The sequence below is a fragment of the Rhinolophus sinicus genome, linkage group LG02, assembly GCF_036562045.2.
Source record: "Rhinolophus sinicus isolate RSC01 linkage group LG02, ASM3656204v1, whole genome shotgun sequence".
Taxonomy (NCBI): domain Eukaryota; kingdom Metazoa; phylum Chordata; class Mammalia; order Chiroptera; family Rhinolophidae; genus Rhinolophus; species Rhinolophus sinicus.
Genome location: NC_133752.1, coordinates 132,991,732 through 133,010,806, shown reverse-complemented (window position 1 = coordinate 133,010,806; position 19,075 = coordinate 132,991,732). Strand labels below are relative to the sequence as shown.

At 34.0% G+C, this 19,075-nt stretch overlaps 1 protein-coding gene across 2 annotated transcripts in view; it reads left to right on the top strand.

Annotated features, from left to right (window-relative positions):
- The window catches only part of TRHDE (thyrotropin releasing hormone degrading enzyme), a 364,357-nt gene that overhangs the window by 236,654 nt on the left and 108,628 nt on the right, over positions 1-19,075 (top strand). For both annotated transcript variants that reach the window (XM_019748963.2, XM_019748962.2), the window contains one exon: positions 18,690-18,755. In XM_019748963.2, the coding sequence (XP_019604522.1) occupies positions 18,690-18,755 (66 nt within the window). The remainder of the gene's footprint in view (positions 1-18,689; positions 18,756-19,075) is intronic.

Here is a 19,075-nt window from a genome sequence, read left to right as displayed (position 1 = left end):
ATGGTTAGGTTTCTATAGAGTGAGCACATGAGAAGCAAACCAGCTGGTGCAGTTCACTTTTGCACTACCTCACATCTGTACTTTTACAATAGGATGCAATTATCTCAGTGTCATAAAAATATCTGGCCTAAAGTAGATAATTTTTGGTATGTATCCCTCTGTTAAATACTATTATCAATTTAAGCAAAGCAATGATAAAGCAGTTCAATATCCATGTTTTGCTTATATATTTCCCAAATGGTTTTCTAGCCCCACAATTTTGAGATGAAATTCGTTGCCACATTATTGTCCTTCTAGAAGGGCATCAGTCACAGCAGGGACTTCGTGAATAAATTGGAGCAATCAAACTATTTCAGTAGTCACATTTGTTAAGAGTAAAAGCAAGAGTTTTAAGTGCTAATGTCTAAAACAATTTTTTTTTTCTTTTTCAGTTTGAAATTAGTGTGGTGGTAGTGTTGAGGGAAAGTTAGTATATTTAAAGGCATGTTGTCTGAAATAATAACCTCAATTAACTCTTCTATAACACCATGGTGGACCAATTACTTTTGTATAAGTTCTTTCTATATATTATCATTAATCCTTATAACAACCCCATGGTCAAGATACTCTTTCCATCATCATTTTATGGATGACAGAATTTAGGAAGTGACTTAAGCAATATCACAAAGTTAGTAAATGTTGGAGTCAGGATTTATACATTGACAATTTTATTTCTGTTCTTAGTCAACTACACTAGACTGGTAATCCTTTGATTTCCTTTTATGTTTAGACAGCACATTGCCTATAAAACATAAAGAGACCCTCATTTATTTCTAGTAAAGATCTTATATTTTGTAATTATTTGTTTAATAGTCCGCTTGAAATCAAAGCTTTAGCAATATACTAATTATTACCTAGTTCAGTGCCTTATAGATAGTGAGCACACAATAAATACTTGTAGTTTGAATGAATTTTAACAGTGACTAATATTACCACCCAAACCCTCAGAGACTTTAAGGTAAAATTTTAATTTCTAGTTGTTTCAGATTCCTCATAGCAGTAATTTTGAGATGTTTTTGCTTTTTATTTTAATCACTTATCATGTAAAAGAGAAATAAAAATATGGCCCTGTATACTATTAAGAAAAGTCATGTTTTATTAAATGCTGATACTACCTTTTAAAGAGTTCTTGAACTTGAACTATTCATACTTTTCCTGGAAAGTAATGCAGAGTACATCTTCTTTTGCTTGTCCTGAATTTGCTTTCTTAAGCGTTAAGTGGTACTTCTGTGTTCTGGTATCCCATACTTCCTTAGACAAACCCGAGGGATAAGTTAGGAAGGTTCAAAGCACCCCTCACCTCTGCGATGAAGGTCCTGGAAAAAAGGAGCATAGCTGACTCTTAGTGTGCCTCGATGCCTCTGTCAGAGATAGCTCACAGTCTGATGGATCATTGATCTGCCTCTTTATGGCATTTTTTTGGTTCCTAATTCCATTTTTATACACTTTAAGAGCTAAGTCTTTTGTTGTTTTCCACTTCTGCTTGAGAAAACATTTTTATAGCTTTGGGACTAAATGTTTCTTTTTATCAGCTCATTTTAATGTCTCTTTCAGTGAACTTGTGGCCAAATGTTTTTTTTATCAGCTCATTTTAATATCTCTTTCAGTGAACTGAAGCCATGATATTACTGGTAGAATTTTGGGGAAATTTGCTATGGGCCAAGCGGAACCCTTTTGCTTTTCTCCCAGAAATAATAAAATAAGAGTCATTTGCTTTTTCCCTTTCACACTTGCTCTATGGTAAACCATGAGAAACTCACGTTGAGTTTATGGTTTAACCTTGAATTGTTTCTAAAATGAAAGGGTGCTAGATCACCAGATATTAGGATAGTTTATTTCTTCTAGGCTTCTGGTAGTGTCAACAATGAATGTTTTTTTGTTTGCTTTGTTTTGCTTGGTTTTGATTGATTATAAAAAGAAAGGAAGAAAGCAAGAGGTATAAATTTGCTGCCACGTACAAGAAGCTAAATTTTAGAAAAGTAATAACAGAACCTGTGATGTAGATATTTGCTTACAGAGAGTTAAATACTTTCTCATAGGTTCCTAGGAGAAAGGGCATTGTGCATTTTTATGTACGTGTCTTGGGAAGTTTTAACCTACAAAGGTGATGTTTTCCAAAGTATGATCTGTGGAATACCACAGTGTACTCTCTTAAAATTATTTTCTTCCTCCTCAGTCAGATATTGAAACTTCAAATTTTATTGATCTGGCTTAATGGCATTGCACAAAACTATACCTTAAGTGAGAGATTGAAACGGTGAATTTCTCCTGTTGAGTAAACTCTGGCAAGACTGTATTTGCTTGTTTCTATATAAACACGGCCTAATTGTGCTCATGGCCCACCACCTCAGAAGAGTTTGCTTCATGATAAATGGCTGGCTGCTTTGGTTCCTTGGAGGATATGTTTTTGAATTTTAAAATACTCTAAGTACGGAATATATCTGTGGTTTACCACACTGAAAACAAAAATCAAAAGCTGAGGGGAAAGCTCTCCTTATGTTTCACAAGAGGGGATGGAGATGAACATGTACCTCATTGACTCGTGTCTACGTGTTATCGAGTCCTCCATACTAACCTGCTCCCCAACATGCTCTGCTACCCACAAGCATCCAAACTGAATTGATAACTTCTGCTTTTTTCGAGGAGAAGCAAGGAAAGAAATGAGCCATTTCTCAATGAAATATGTGAAGACGCTAATTATATATTTTCTTGAGAAGAGCTGAAGGTGGTTTGATGAAACTTTAATCTGGGCATTTCAGTGTCTCTGTAAACTCACCCTGAAGTCAGGATAACAGAAAGGGAGATCGGGAAAACCTTACTCAAGCAAGTATTTTCCTTATCCTGCAAATATTGGAACAGTAAAATAATTTTCTTCGCTTGCAGACGAAATTCATTCATATCATGTATAAATGAATCTGACCATGAAGATTAGAGAGTGTCATTCAGTTATCAAGCCCATGCCATAGCAAGATGTTTTTCCTTTTTGCTTCTACTACATAAATCTGAGTGATACAATGATATGGAAATTTCAATTGATACATTTCTGATGTGATTAATTGCAATCAATGAACGATTAGGTATGCTGGTATTCACTGATAATACATATTTTATTTATTATGGATCTAGTAGGATGGCAAATTCAGTTTTATAGCCCATTGGAGTTTGAGAAGTGTGGCTTTATTCAATATTGTTCTTGAATTCCGTGATGGCCCATCTGTGTAAATAATCTCATCAACCTCTTGTGTGAGCCCATCCTTGAAGAGTTCCTCAGATGGATGCTTAATGAAAAAAATGTGCTATGCTTTTGTCCTTGTCAGTGGTGTCAGAACATATGAGATATTCGGTACAACTGCTAAATAAAGCTTCTGCTGTAAGAGGAGGCCCAGCAACATTTTGTCTGGATGAGTAAGCAGCTAGTGCATACTGGGTTTCACAGAAAAAAAGACAATCCTGAGCCCACATGAAGGACATAGTTATTTATGCTCATGTCTAGTGATTTTGTTCATGTGGAAAATATGCCTAAAAGTCCAGAGAACTGACCTCCGAGTCTCAAATCTTCTTGACTTGAATTTCCTTAATTTTCTAGGGAGGCAGCTTTTAACACCAGTCCCCAAAGATGCATTTATACCACCCACGATAAAACTTGTACTAAGATATATTTGAATCTAGAGTTTCTGAATTAGACCATCAAGCTGTGGATGTTTATATAAAATACACTGTAAATACAATTGTGCCCCAATTTACTTCCTTTTAATGTCATTTAGAAAAAAGTCACTTGACTGTATACATATTTTAGAAAACTGAAAGTTTTGAAAATTTGGTATCCCTTTTGAAATCAAATAACTTAGCCCTTTAGACATGTGTATCATTTTTAAATTGAAAAATATTCTTCCCTTAGGTTGGAACCCAGTTATTTCTATTACTTCCTAAGTTTAGTCCTTTCTAAAAATATCAACTCTTTCAAAGCTAAATAATGGCACACTGTAATGAAATATTTAATCATTAATTAGCCTAATGAAATACAAAATAAAAAGATTCTGTCCAGTATAATTTGGGATTATTGAAATTTAGGCTTTGATTTGTTTGCCTTTATTATATGTACTTATTCTATATGTACTCATATGGAATAGAGTACCCTAGGCTTCTGCTTCGTATGTGCATGTGTGTGTGTGTGTGAGTGTGTGTGTGTGTAGCTGGCAATTATTAGGCCTTGTTTTCTTCCCAAAAGAAGTATCAGTGAGCTATGGTGGGGGAAGGATTTGGGAGCAGCATGTATGTTAATGGGAGGCTGGGTTAGATGGGTGAATAAATTAATAAATCAAAGAATGTGCCAGTTTGGAGACAGGCTAAATAAGAGTCCAATCACAACTGGTGATGGTAGGTCTTACTAGAGAAATATTCTGCTTTCTGGCAGATTCATACTTTAATCCTTAATACAAAAAGAAAATATACTTTATTCAAATTATCATTTGAAGGACAATCTACATGTTCCATTGATAATTAATGCCAAATATTAAGCCTTTCATGGTTAAGAAATTCTGTCAGTTATCTCTGTATTAGTCATTTTTTTTTCATGTGGTTGCTGTTTAACTCCCAGTGGAGTTGAAAATCAACTGACCACATCAAGTTTATATGACTTTTTCCTTTATTTGAAATTTTAATATTAAGAACAATTTAATATTAAGTGTTTGGCTGGCCTACCTTTTTCTAGGAAAATAAATCTTCTATCTTGTTTTTCAAGCTTTTTATCCTATCTCTGGATTTTCCCTGATGTTTCTTGGACATTTTACCTATAACTTTTTTGTTCAGCACAAAGTTATTTCATATCATGTTCAATAGAATGATTTTTTTCCTGTGTTATATTTTACATCCTGGTATCATGCCCATTTTGAACAGGGCTTCCAGATACTCAGAGACTCAGGAGCAAAGGGTCATGAGTTCTATTGTTCTGCTTTCGCTGGATTGATTTTTTTACACTTTTTAAAAGATAACTTATTGCTAAAATCCTCTTTCTTAGCAACTCAGACAGTAGCAATTGCTTACTTTTTGTCAGCTGTTGGTAGAAGATTTAGAAATATTACCTCAAGACTCCAGCTTCTTTTGGTTTGGTTATTACGTTTGTAAAGGATATTTTATTTTGCTGGGATGACTGTGCTTTTGGAATGTTCTGTTTATGACATGTAACAGTTCAAAATTATTGTTTAAATGAATATGCAGAGACATTTTCCCGTTACTAGCAAATCAGTTCTTCATAGCTTGCAAACAGATTTTTCTTGGGCACTATGCAGATGACACAAAAGTGCCTGTCCTCTCCCAGGGTTCAGCCTTTCCAAGTGCCACTCTCAGTAGAGATACACTTGACAGTGTTCCAGCTTGGGCAGAGTCAGCAAGGTGTCTGTACACAGAGTCTGAGTTTTGGAGGCATGTCTCTTTATGACTTGAATGTAAATACCCAAAGGCTATAATTTAATGGTTAAATGTACGAGATTATTTAAGAAAAAATAAACAAGAAATTTTGAAAATGTTAGGGCAAACCTGTAGAAGGGAATAGTGAATTTGAGACTCACAAAAGAGAAGTAGATGACTAATAAAATCTGTATCTTGTTTTATGGAGTTATTCTCTTTCTGACATCCCCACCTGGGTTTGTCTCTAGAAAACAGGAGAAATATTTACCAAGGGTTAGTCTTCATCCCAAATAATGCTGTTGTTACATGTACTTATCATTTTCTTTTTTGCTATTATTTTTGTTACTATTTCACATAGTAATGCATTTAGTCATCTAGTTTAACAGACATGTACTGAATATAGTCATGTAGTAAGATGCTGGGTTTTGCAGCACCTGAGACCTCCCCTCCTAATATTTGTTATATATAAATTTTCAAAATAAGACAGACTGTGTCAAAACTGATATAAAATAGATATAAAAACAAGAGCTATAGGAGAACTGTGAGGACAATTTTAATTCTGGCTTGAATTACAAAAAGGTTTCTTAGAAAAAAGTGATACTAGAGTTAGGACTTAAGTCATATTAGAGTTAAGACTTGATTTGGGACAACTGGGGGATTTCAGGCATGAAAAACTTGTATGGAGGCAAGGATAATGGGAAATACAGGGAGACCAGATAGGTGGCTCTTTCCATAGTCTCTCAAAAGACAATATAGGCCCAATCTGGGAGAAGGATTACAAAGAAGAGCCAGAGTTAAGAAAATACTATTCTTATAAGAGTCACATTCCCATTCATTGTTTCTTCTCTCTTTCAATAAGTCAAATAAAAATATGAATGAACTGACATATGCTGCATATAGTTTATGTACCTCAATTTATATACATCAATATATAGAATATAAATAAAATTTAGAAAAGAAAAATTGGAAAAAGGAGTGAATTTAATCATGTAACTAAATTTTGTGCTTATACATTACTTGATAGATAACTTTCAAATATTTGAATATTTGGCATTTTCATTATTAAGTGAAAAGCAAATGTTTGGATTATTCAGAAAATATGTAACTTTATAATTTATTAGGGTTAGGTCTGTACTCTAATTTTCTAACAAAATATCCACCGAGCACTAAAATTTTATTGCACTAACATAATTTTTGCTTGCATAATAAAGCATATTTACTTAAGTTGTTAGCATTCAACTAAATCCAGCAATGTCTCTTTAAGAAGTACCAGGTTAGGGTGGCCGATTAGCTCAGCTGGTTAGAGTGTGGTGCTAATAACACCATGGCTACCTGCTCAATCCCCACATGGGCCACTGTGAGCTGTGCCCTCCTTAAAAACAAAAAACAAACAAACAAAGAAGCAAAACAAAAAGAAGTACCAGGTCATCTTTTATATTAGACAGAAATTGGGGAAATATTTTGTATTCAGAGCATATCTAAACCTAATTTGTAATGATTCTGTTAAGTATTTACTTTGTGACATTTGCTAGCACAATATTACATGTGTTTTTTCAGTCTTATTTATGCAGCACATTTGATATGCCTTGTTCACTAATGTTAATTCATGTTGCATTTTTCTTAATAAGCTAAATTTCATATGGGTTTCCAGCTGTGATAGTTTAAATCCAACAAGGAACAATTGTCCTACAGTAAGTGATGAGGACACCATTTGTTGGCTGATATTCAGAAAACACCAATGGTATTGACGTCTTTGTGCAATTATTTTATAGCCTATTGTTCTCAAATTCTAAAATGAATTTGGGACTAAAGAATATTTCAATATTTTCGCAAACAAATGGTGTTTTGTAAATTCTTAAATTAGTTGTACTCATTCAATACTGTTATTGGTTTGGGACATTTGGGATATTTCAGCCACACACACACACACACACACACACACACACGGACACACACATGAGTATATATAATTTAAGAACATCAATTATTCTTAAACCACTGCTTTATTAATACCATAAAAATTTAATGGGAAACAGTATGTTCATTAATACTTTGATTTTAAAAGAAAATTATTATTCATAGCTCTTAATAGTTTAAAGAATTACTCCAAATGTCTGGCTAATTCAATTCAACTTACTTCATTTTTTCTCTATTAGATAAGTTCATTTTATATTTTTAAAAAATGGTAGCACCAAAATACTCCTGAAAAATTGTGCAGATAGATCATGGAATTAGGGATTTTCCACCGTGAAGATTATGATAAGAGAAAAACAAAATTTATATTAAACATGGGAGACTGAATTAAATAAGATCAATTATAAGGTGTTTTAGGTTAGCAATTTTCCCAAAGACCCTTATTTTTTTATTTATTTTTTCTTTCATCACCATATGTTTGACCCCTTTTGCTTTCTTCTATCATCCGCCCTCCCTGCTTACCCTTTAGTAACTACTAAACTGTTGTCTGTGCCTGTGAGTTTTTGTTTCTTTGTTTGTCTTGTTCCTTTGCTTTCAGTTTTATATCCCACGTATGAGTGAAGTCATGGTTCTTGACTTTTTCTGTCTGATTTATTTTGCTTAGCATAATAATCTCAAGATCCATCCATGTTGTCACAAATGGCAGTATTTCATCTTTTCCTATGGTAGAGTAGAGAAAGACTCTTTGGTTGTTTCCACATCTTGGCCTCCGTAAATAATGCTGCAGTGAACATCGGAGTACATATATCTTTACAGATAAGTTTTCAGATTTTTGGGGTAGATAGCAGGCGAGGTATTCCTGGGTTGTATGGTAATTCTATTCTTAATTTTTTGAGGGACCTCCATAGTGTTTTCCTTAGCAGCTGTATCAACTTACATTCCCACCAACAGTGTATGAGGGTTCCTTTTTCTCCACAGCCATCTTGTTGATGATAGCCATTCTAACCAGTGTGAGTTAATATGTCATTGTGGTTTTGAGTTGTATTTCTTGAATAGCTAGTGAAGTTGAACATTTTTTCATATATCTGTTGGTCGTTTGTATGTCTTCTTGGGAGAAGTAATCTGTTCAGGTCCTTTGCCCATTTTTAATTGGATTGTTTTGTTTGTTATTGTTGTTGAGTTGTATGACTTTTTTTATATATTTTGGATTTTAGCCCTTTATCAGAGGCATATAGTTTGCAAATATCTTCTACCATTCGGTTGGTTTCCTGTTTGTTTTGTTGATGGTTTCTTTTGCTGTACAGAAGTTTTTTAGTTTGATATATTCCCATTCATTTATTTTAGCCTTTATTTCCTTTGCCTTTGGGGTCAAATTAATAAACTCCTCTTTGAACCCAAGGTCCTTAAGTTTAGTGCCTATGCTTTCTTCTGTGCAGTTTATCATTTTAGGTCTCATGTTTAGCAAAGACCTCTATTTTTAAATAAAAAAATCTCAAGTGATTTTTCAAACATGCAGAGAATACTAACAGGTATGCTTGTATTCAAGACCCAAATTTAACAGAAGTTATCATTTCTGTTATTATCATTATCATCAAGACCCAAATTTAACAAATATTATCATTTTGTTAATATCATTATATCTCTCCCTCTCTTCCCAGTGATAAGCATTAAGCAGACATAACTTTAGAATGTTTGTTCTCTCTGCCTGGAATGTTCTTCCCCAGTTATCAACATGACTTGCTTCTTTGATTCATGTCTCTATTCAATTGTCAATTTATTAGAGAAATCATCTCTGATTAGCTTAATAAATTTGACAGTCCATTTTCCCCAGCACTCTCTATCCCCTTACCCTGTTTTATTTTTCTTCATAGTAATAATCAGTACTTGGATGACTATATGAAGCTGTTTCTTTGTTTATTAACTGCCTCTTCTGCCTAGAATGTAAACTCCATGGAAGCTTATTTGGTTTGTTCTTTGCATCATTTTCAATCCCTATGATGGTGCCCAACACAGCAAGTACTGAATAATTGTTTGTTAATTTCACAAATAAATCAATCCTTAAATTTACCTTGGGGTATCATTTCCCTCCCAAAGTGTTTGTACCTATATATCCGCTCCCACTAGAATGTTTGAGAGATCTTATTTCCTCACATTCTAATCTCTGCTTGGTATTATTAAACTTCCAGATTTTTTGCCTGGCTGTGGCTACGAAATGCCATTTTACTGTTTTAATTTGCATTTCTTTGTTTATTGGTGAGAGTAAGTTTTTTGCTTTTTAAAAAAATTTCTGTGCTTTACTAATTTTCCAATGGGGTCTTTGTTTTTAAATTTGTTTGCTCATTTATTTAATCATTGGTTAATGAGAGGTTTTTTTTTATTGTTGTTTTCTTTTTCTTTTCTTTTTTTTGCTGTTGTTGTTTTTCCATATTCTGGATATAAATCTTTGGTTGGTAATAAGACTGTAATTAATCTTTTAATTTTTTTTTATCACAAAGAGGTTTAACTTAGATGTAGTCTGTTTATCCATTTTCTCTTTTATGTTTCATGCTTTTTGTTTTGTTTAAGTATTCTTCTTTACCCCCAATTCTTAAAGATATGCTTTGACATTTTTCTTAATATTTAAAAATTTTTGCATTTATATTAATTTCTGTAATTCATTTAAATATTTTTGTTGTTTCCTTTTTATGTTGATATGTAAATGTAATTTCATTTTTGTTTAGATAGTCTATCTTCTCAGTGCTATTTATTGACTTTCCTGCCCCATTCCTAATATTTTGTAATACTGTCTCTGTCAGCTATTGCCAATATCAGCGTTAGTGCGTTTATAGCTCCTGATTCTGGGCCCTGGTTTCCACATATATTTTTGCTTCTGCATTTCTGACTAAGGTCTATACACTATAGCATTTTCAGTTTGACATTGGGTGTGACGATTCTCCCTGCCTTGTTCTCTTTCAAAATTGCTATTCGCCAATCCATATAAATTTTAAGATGAAGACAGTTTCTGGGGGGAAAAGAATCTTTTCAAGATTTTATAGATTAATTTAGAAATATTTGACATTTTTACAATAACAGCTTTTCCATAGCTTTGTAACAAATACAGTTTTCGTATTTCGGTCCTTGTGCCTTTGATTAAGCTACACAATTTTCTCCATGAAAGCTCTGAACAACTTTTTATTTCTTCCTATAATTTTGGTTTTGTTATATTTGTTTGTATTTTGCTCTTGAGAGTAGGACTCTTTATAAATTAATTCTTTAAATTTGTTTTTACTGATTTATATCAGCTGTCTTGAGTTTTATGTATTGATCTGTGCCAGGTAACCTCGCTGCATTCTTTTATTGATTTTATCGGTTCCTTCTATAGATCCTCTTAGATTTCTGGAAGAAATTTAACGTCATCTCTGAGTAATACTAATTTATTGCTTCATTTCTATCTTTGCTTCATAATGCTCTTGTTTTTTATTTATTTTATTGTATTTCAAGTATAACTACTAATAGAGGGCGTTCTTGTTCTATTCCCATAAGGAGAACACATATTTCATCATTCAGCATATTTTTGGATGATGGCCTTTAACATGTTAATGAATTGTCTTCTCTTCTTAGTTTACTAAGATACATTATTTTGAATAAATACTAAGTCATAGCAAATGTTTTTCTCACAGTATTGATGCATTGTATTTTTCATCTTTACCATTTTATTTTCTATTTTGTTAATTTTTGCTCTTATGCTTTATCCTTCCATCAACATTCATTTCAGTTTATAGTATTGCTCTTTTTCATATTTTTTTCATTGAATACTTTCATGTAAGTGCTAGTTTTTGACACTATTGAAAGCTCACTGTTTTCTTGTTCTAGGATCTGTAGTCTTCTTTTTAGGTTTCCTATTGGTTTAAATATAGATTACCCTATTTGAATTGCTTGAGAATACCAAAAAACAAAAGGCCCCAGTATAGCAAATATGCTGAATTTCATTATAGAGAAGACTGAGTACCTGTGTGTTGACTATGAGGTTTTAGCTTGGATTGCTGATTTGAAACTATTAATAGCAAGTAGTTGGTAAATACCTCTCTCTGCTAGGACCATCTTTCACTGGCAAAGGAAAAGCTATGGCATTGACAACTAACAAGTGTGCCAATAATAAGTCTAAAGGATATGACCCACATGTGATTGTGGAAAGAAGAAACAGTCATTTGACTCAATTGGTGAGTGATGTAAAAATAATTTAATATTGTGTAGTTTAGACTTAAAAGTTTTATGACTACAGGAGAGAGAAAACCATTGAGGGCTAACATATTTTTGGGAAGTTTTATATTATAGTATGGGCTATCCTGTGCTTTTGAATAATGTATAGGGTTTAGAATATAAGATTGAAAAAGAATATCATTGCAATAAAAATAACAGTATGATTAAAACATGACAATATAAGATATGCTCATAGGCTAATGAGAAGATCTTCATAACTAGAGGCTGATTATTGGGCCACATGGGAGACAGTGTTGGTAGGTCATGGTGAGTTTCATTGCATGGCCTTGATTTACTACCATAGGAATTAAAATAAAATAGAGTTTGGGGGCAAGGAGTTAACATGAAAAGGATGGCAATGATGAAGATGATGACAATACCTACATGCTTTTGTTGAAGTGTATCATACGAGGTCGGACAATTAAGTTCGCGAACTCATCCTAGAAAAAGTGCTACATAACTCATTGCTGAGTATCACTATGGTCACCTTCGAAGTACTCCCCTTGGGAAGCTATGCACCGATGCCAGTGCCTAGTTCACTCTTCAAAGAAATTTTGGAACTCTTTTTCTGAGCTGTCGTCATATTACCCTTGATATCCTCAATGCCATCAAAATGTCTTCCTTTCTGTATTTCCTTTATCTTCAGGTAAGGAAAGAAGTCATTGGGGGCCAGATCAGGTGAGTAGGGAGGGTGTTCCAATACAGTTATGTGTTTACTGGCTAAAAAACCTTCCTCACAGACAGTGCCGTGTGAGCTGGTGCATTGTTGTGATGCAAGAGCCATGAGTTGCTGGTGAAAAGTTCAGATCGTCTAACTTTTTCATGCAGCCTTTTCAGCACTCCCAAATAGTAAACTTGGTTAACTCTGTCCAGTTGGTACAAATTCATAATGAATAATCCCTCAGATATCAAAAAAATTTAACAACATCATTGCAACAAGTTCAGGAACTTAATTGTCCGAAGTCGAATGCCAAACACTGTTCCAAGTTCTTTATATAAGTGATTTAAATGAATCCTCAGAAGAATCTTGAGGTATCATCATTATCATCATGATTCGTAGTCATTGTTACTGTTCTTGTTATATTCTAATTGTAGATAGTTAGACAGCCCATCTAATGTGCCTAAGCTCTTACATATAGTAGATGACAGAACTAGGACTTTTAGCAGACATTATTCTTCTTCAGAAGTAATTTTTTTTAAATTAAATTTATTTGGGTGATAATGGTTAGTAAAATTACACAGGTTTCAAGGTACAATTCCATAATACATCATCGATATATCACATTGTGTGCTCATCACCTGGAGTCAGTTCTCCTTCCATCACCATATATTTGACCTCCTTTACCCTCTTCTACCATCCCCCCACCTTCCCTTACCCTCTGGTAACCATAAAACTACTATCTACGTCTATGAGTTTTTGTTTGTTTGTTTGTCTTGTTCCTTTATTGCTCTCAGTTTTATATCCTACATGTAAGTGAAGTCATATAGCAGTTCTTCTCCTGGGTATCTACCTAAGAAACCTGAAAACATTTATCCATAAAGATATACCCTGTGTTTCCCCCAAAATAAGACCTAGCCAGACCATCAGCTCTAATGTGTCTTTTGGAGCAAAAATTAATATAAGACCCGGTCTCATAAGACCGGGTCTTATATTATAGTAAAAAAAGGCCGGGTCCTATATTAATTTTTGAGCCAAGAGATGCATTAGACCTGATGGTCTGGCTAGGTCTTATTTTGGGGGGAAACATGTTATATACTTTGATGTTCATTGCAGCATTATTTAGAGTGGCCAAGACATGGAAACAAGCAAAGTGTCCTTTGATAGATGATTGGATAAAGAAGATACGGTATATATACACAATAGAATACTACTCTGCCATAAGAAAAGATGAAGTACTGCCATTTGTGACGTAGATGGACCTTGAGATTATTATGCTAAACGAAATAAGTCAGACAGAAAAAGTGGAGAATCAGAAGTAATTATTAAAATAAGTCTGATGTTGTCCATAGAATGAACTTATGAAAGTGAGAATGCATCTGGGGTTGTCACTGGAGGCTGTGAAATAATTTAGGTTCAGTAATAGAGGCTTAGCCTTAGGAAGTAATAACTCAAAGAGGACTCCAAGATTCCAAGTGTGGGTGATTGGGGCAAAGGAGCTTTAATTCTGCTTCCTTTTTCAAATTAACTTTCTTTCCCTTTTTCTCCTTTTTGTTGTCTATCCCTTCTCTCTCTCTCTCTCTCTCTCTCTCTCTCTCTCTCTCTCTCTCTCTCTCTCTCTCTCTTTCCCCTCCACCCTCCGCCTTTCCTTTTTGGTAATCAGTTTGTGAGTGAGTGATATTTAGCTTTAGATATTTCCTTTTTTCTTCTTCCTCAGGTCCTAAATGTAGCTATAATACTATTGTAAAAAAATAAAGAAACAAAAAAACATGTTTTTGAAAACATGGATTTAAGATACGCTTTTACTTTAGACCAAAATCCATTGTTCAGTAACTAATCATATTAGAACATTGCATAATCTTGACACCTGTCCAGATTTAATTCAGACACATCATTTAGAAATTTACACTTTAAAAGTACTTTGATTTAGAATCAATAGACTAATCCTTTCAGTAACTTAGAAAGCAATAAGAAAGTCTTACCTCATAGGTTTCTATGCTAACAAATAACAACTAAATGTATGGAAACAAATCTGGAGAAAAGTTCCAGTAATTATCATATCTCTGTAATTTTGGACAAATTACTTCATCCCTTTGTCTCTCCCATATGTAAACTGAATATAATGATACATTGTTCCTTATCTGCTCCTATCCTGGATAAAAGCAAACACATCTGTGATGTGGAATATTGGAATGTGCCAGCTAAAGACCAATAATTTATACGTGTTTGGACTGCAGCATTTTAAGTTGCCATACTGGGTCAGGTCTTCTGAGAAGAAGTCACTGTGCTGTGCAAGATATTTATTTAAGGAAGGAGCGGTTAAGGTAAGGAGAGCCACCTTGAGATCATAAGACAGTTCACAGCCTGTTCAAGGAGAGAGGGAAGAAAGAAGCATTGGGTTGAAAGAGTTTCAGACTTCAGTCCAATTGCAAGAAACATCCATCGGGGCAATGGAGAATCCTGGAGCCAGAGTTTTCTATTAGAGGAGTTCCTTGCTGCAAAATATCTACCTTAGTTCCACTGTTGTGCTCAGTCATTGACTGGGAGTACACTATGGAAAGTTGGCCTTCATGGTGACAAATGGAGAAGGACAACTCTGAACAGTGCATTTTCACAGCTTCCACATCCACATTCAGCATTTGATAAAAATATCACTTGTTTTCAATTTGACTGGTCTTTTGTTTTGCTGAACCTGCTCTAAACTAGCTTATGCCTTCTAGAACATCAACATGTTCTATGATGCTAGCCATTTATGTCTTCTATTCCATCACCAATCCTGGGCATTGGTCAGCTATTTCAGCTTTGTGTCATTGAGTTAGGTTTCCTTTCACTCTTCTGGGAACATCTGCTGATTCCAAGCTCTGAGCCACTCTAAGAATTCCCTTTCGTTTTCCAAGTTCTGGAAAATATGTAACTATTTTGATTTGGGATTACAAAAAAAGTAATTCAAATTTGTTAAGATTATTAATTTTGAAGTTGGAGATGAGTGGAATTCTAATCCTGGCCCCATTGCATACTACCTATGTTACTTTGGTCAAGTTACACAACCTTTTAAGCCTCAATTTTCTTATGCCCTTTGTCCTACAGTATCACCCACCTTACTGTGCTTTTCACTTTCACACCTGCGTGACCATGCAAAGGCCATTCTGGCCATTCCAGGCAAGTGCTTTCTGTTTTCTTTGCTTATGGAATACCATCCATCCTTCATGGTCTAACACAAATGCCACTTCTTTATAGCCTCTTTGTCGTTCATCCCTCCAGATATAATAAACTCTCCCTCTTCTGAAACACAGTAGAATATTTCTTTTGTCATTCATCTTATACTGTATTGTATCTTCTCACTTACGAGGTTTTGAGGCGCTGGAGGACAGAGACTTGTAGCATACCTATTTATATTCTACAAGATACTGAGCACACTGCCTTACTCAATAAGCATGTGTAAAAGGAACAAATTAGTTGAGAAGATCTCCTTCTTTTCAAATGTGATTACTTATCACTAAGGTATACCAATAAAGTAACAAACTGTATATCCAGGCTGAGTAGTTTTCAAGAATAAAAAGTAATTACTAAGTGTGCAACTAATTTCTCTTTCTCTCTCATCAGTTATTATGTTAAGGGAGTACCACCTCTGAGGCAAGCACAGGGAATGGGGTGGGGTACCAAGTTGTGAGGGCACTGCCCTTTCTCTGGGGATATTTACTGTTTTTGAGACTGACATGAATGCAAATCATTACAACGTAAATTAAAAGAATTTTTAGATAAGAACATGTATGGAAAAGATACTCCAAATATAAAAATTACTAAATGAGAAATGGGTTTACAACCATACTTTCGTGGAATATTCTTTATGAAAACTTAAAAAAAAACACAACAAAAAAAAACAGGTAGTACTTTCCAACCTAATATCTCTCTGAACCTTACTATAGTAAATATGATGATGGTTTTTCTCAATCATGTCTCAAAATTATGAAAATCTTGCAGAAATAGTTATTTATTTCTCATAAAACTAATTAGGCTGCCAGTTTGTTTGATTGGGGCTGGGATTTTGAATCACGAGTGAGAATAAGTTATAATATTATAAATAATATTTGTTTGGTGAAAAAAATGTTTTAAAGACATGATGAAAGAGGATTCAGTGTTTTCTTTTTTTAAAAAAAGGTTTGTAATGAGTTATGCCTGCATTGAGGTGTGACCCTCGTTATGAGCCATGCATAGTAGGTGCTCAGTATACGTTGGCTGAACATATTAGACAGTTGGAGAGCCCATCTGTCTATGAAGTTCTATAAAATAAGTATTTTTAAAATTTAGTTTTGGAAAGAAGAAGCTAGTGAAATATAGAAGAGTGCATGCTACCCTGGAGAATTTAAAATGTTCGAGTGGGCAACATAAACATATTTTTAAAAGTTAATTAAATTATACAATATAATAATAATAATAATAGAGAGTTCAGTGATATATGACATTTATATATTGATCATATTTCTAGGTTTTATTTCCTTTTAGCACTCTGCTCCCGCTCAACTGAGACAGGAAAACGGGCACATTCTTTATGATTAGAAAGGACTCTTTTGCCGTTAAACCATGCTAAATTGATCGTTTTTATAGCCTGACAAGAGACCAAATCATCATTACCTGGAGGGAAACACTTAAATCATCTGAAGATGCCTATTCTATTCTGAAGGAAAGTTTGAGTTGACTGCTTGAGATTCGAAGTCTCATTCCCCAAGTGGCAAGGGGTACTTTTGCTACAGAACTGACAGTTTCCACCCTCGGGGTAGGTAGATTAGATGGGGAAATGTATAGAAGGAGAGTTTGTCAAGGAAATTGAAGGAGCAGAGCTGATAAATTCTAACAGGAATTCTAATCTGGTCCCCAGGTGGAATCATAAGTGCTTATATCTTGTGGACTTACACAAGTGTGCAGAAGATAAAGAGGAAGAAGCAAAAGAAAGGGCAGAGTAGAAGGTGTGGGGGAAAAATATTAATATATCAGAAGAGGCACAAAACTCTCTGGCTTGTCCAGTTGATAATTTGTTGAGTTGTGAATAAAATACCAATTTTGGGAGCAAGTTTGGTGATGACTGAAATTTTTTGAGACATTTCTTTAATGGTGATTCATGCAGCTTGAGTATTGTATTGCATTTAAATTTCAGTATTCTAGGAAATGATTCTACTAACAAACAATGATAATTCTTTCATGTGTCTCTGGACTGGCTGCCACAGTTCTGTCCTAGGCAGGATGAGTCTGTGTGGTTCATATGATTCTCTCACTTAAAAAAGAGACTTCTGGTAAGAAATGAATTAAGGGAGGGTGTGAATTTGTAATGAAGTATGAATTCTATATGTAAGTCATAAAAAGATTTTTTCCCCCCTAAAACCAGGCTATTCTTTCTATTTAAACTTTTGTTGCTTATAATCCATTGCTCTATAGTTAAAAACAATTTAGCGCCGAATGAAAGAGCTTCTTGAAAGCTTATACTTTACATATACATTTGTGATCATCTAGGCTTAACCATCATTACTTGGAATGTTTCGTATTGATTACATGTCTGCCTTTTTACACTGATACTGTTCTACAATATTACAGTAATTGTTCTCAGGTGAGGTAGACTCATACTTTTTTCTTCTATTATTCTGAGTATTTATATCGATCACATATGTTTCACTTGTATATGGATATATGGCTACAGCCTGCCTCTACAGACAGGAAATAAAAATAATTACTCCGTTGCAATACTGATAAGTAACACTCATATCACGGTTACTGTTTTTCAGATCCAGTTTGAACTGCCTTAATTCATTTAAGCTTCAAAATAACCATATTAAATTTGGCTATTATTATTACCTACATGTTACAAGTGAGGAAAGTGAGGAACAGTGAGGTTAAATAATTTTCCTGAGTAAACATGGCAAGTAAGTGGCAGAGCCAGGATTTGAACCTAAACAGTCTGACTGCTTAGTACTCCCTACTCTTCATTTCTGCAGCTAAACTATTCCTGTTTGAGCCAGAATTAGAGTAAGTAACAATGTTACTCAAAAGCTATGTTTTAATATGATTATTTATTAACATGGGTATTCTCCCTTACTAGATTATGAACTTGTAAGTACAAGAGCCATGTTTTATTAACTTTGTTATATGCAGTGATAAATAACATTTTTATTACTCCTGAATTAGAGCTTTTTATTGCCCTGAGATATTCTGTCTAGAAGACTTCTATTTTGATGTCATTGGTTTTAGAGTCACAAAATAAAAGATGCAATTTTCACCTGTAAATGGAGTATTGTATTTATGTTTTTGTACTACTATTTCTTAACAATTTTTAAGAATAAAAGAGCATGAATGAAACAGACTATTTTGATTGATTTAGGATAATTTTAGAATCATGTTACTTGGTTGAAATTATTTTCTCTTTTCTCAATACTCTTTCCTACAGGGTGCTGCTTTAATTAGAATGCTGGCTAATTTTATGGGCCATTCCGTATTTCAGAGGGGTTTGCAAGTAAGTAGAATGCTTCCTATTTTCTCTTACATTTTTCCTTGTCCATATATTTACTTTAAAGATTTTTTACAGCTTGGGAACTTTCTAATACAAAATTGCTGAATTTGATGGAAAACTTTAGGATAAGTAAGGTAAGCGATGTCTTCCATGACAAATGAAAATGGTTAAGATTCTCACTGTTATCAACCAATAAAACCTCAAACTGTTATACCATTGAGAATCTCTTTAATATGTATTTTTCAATTGAAGTAATTTTCAAACATATCAGATCCTAAATAATCTGTGTAAGATTTTCTGAAGGTCTGCTTCCTTTTTCTTCC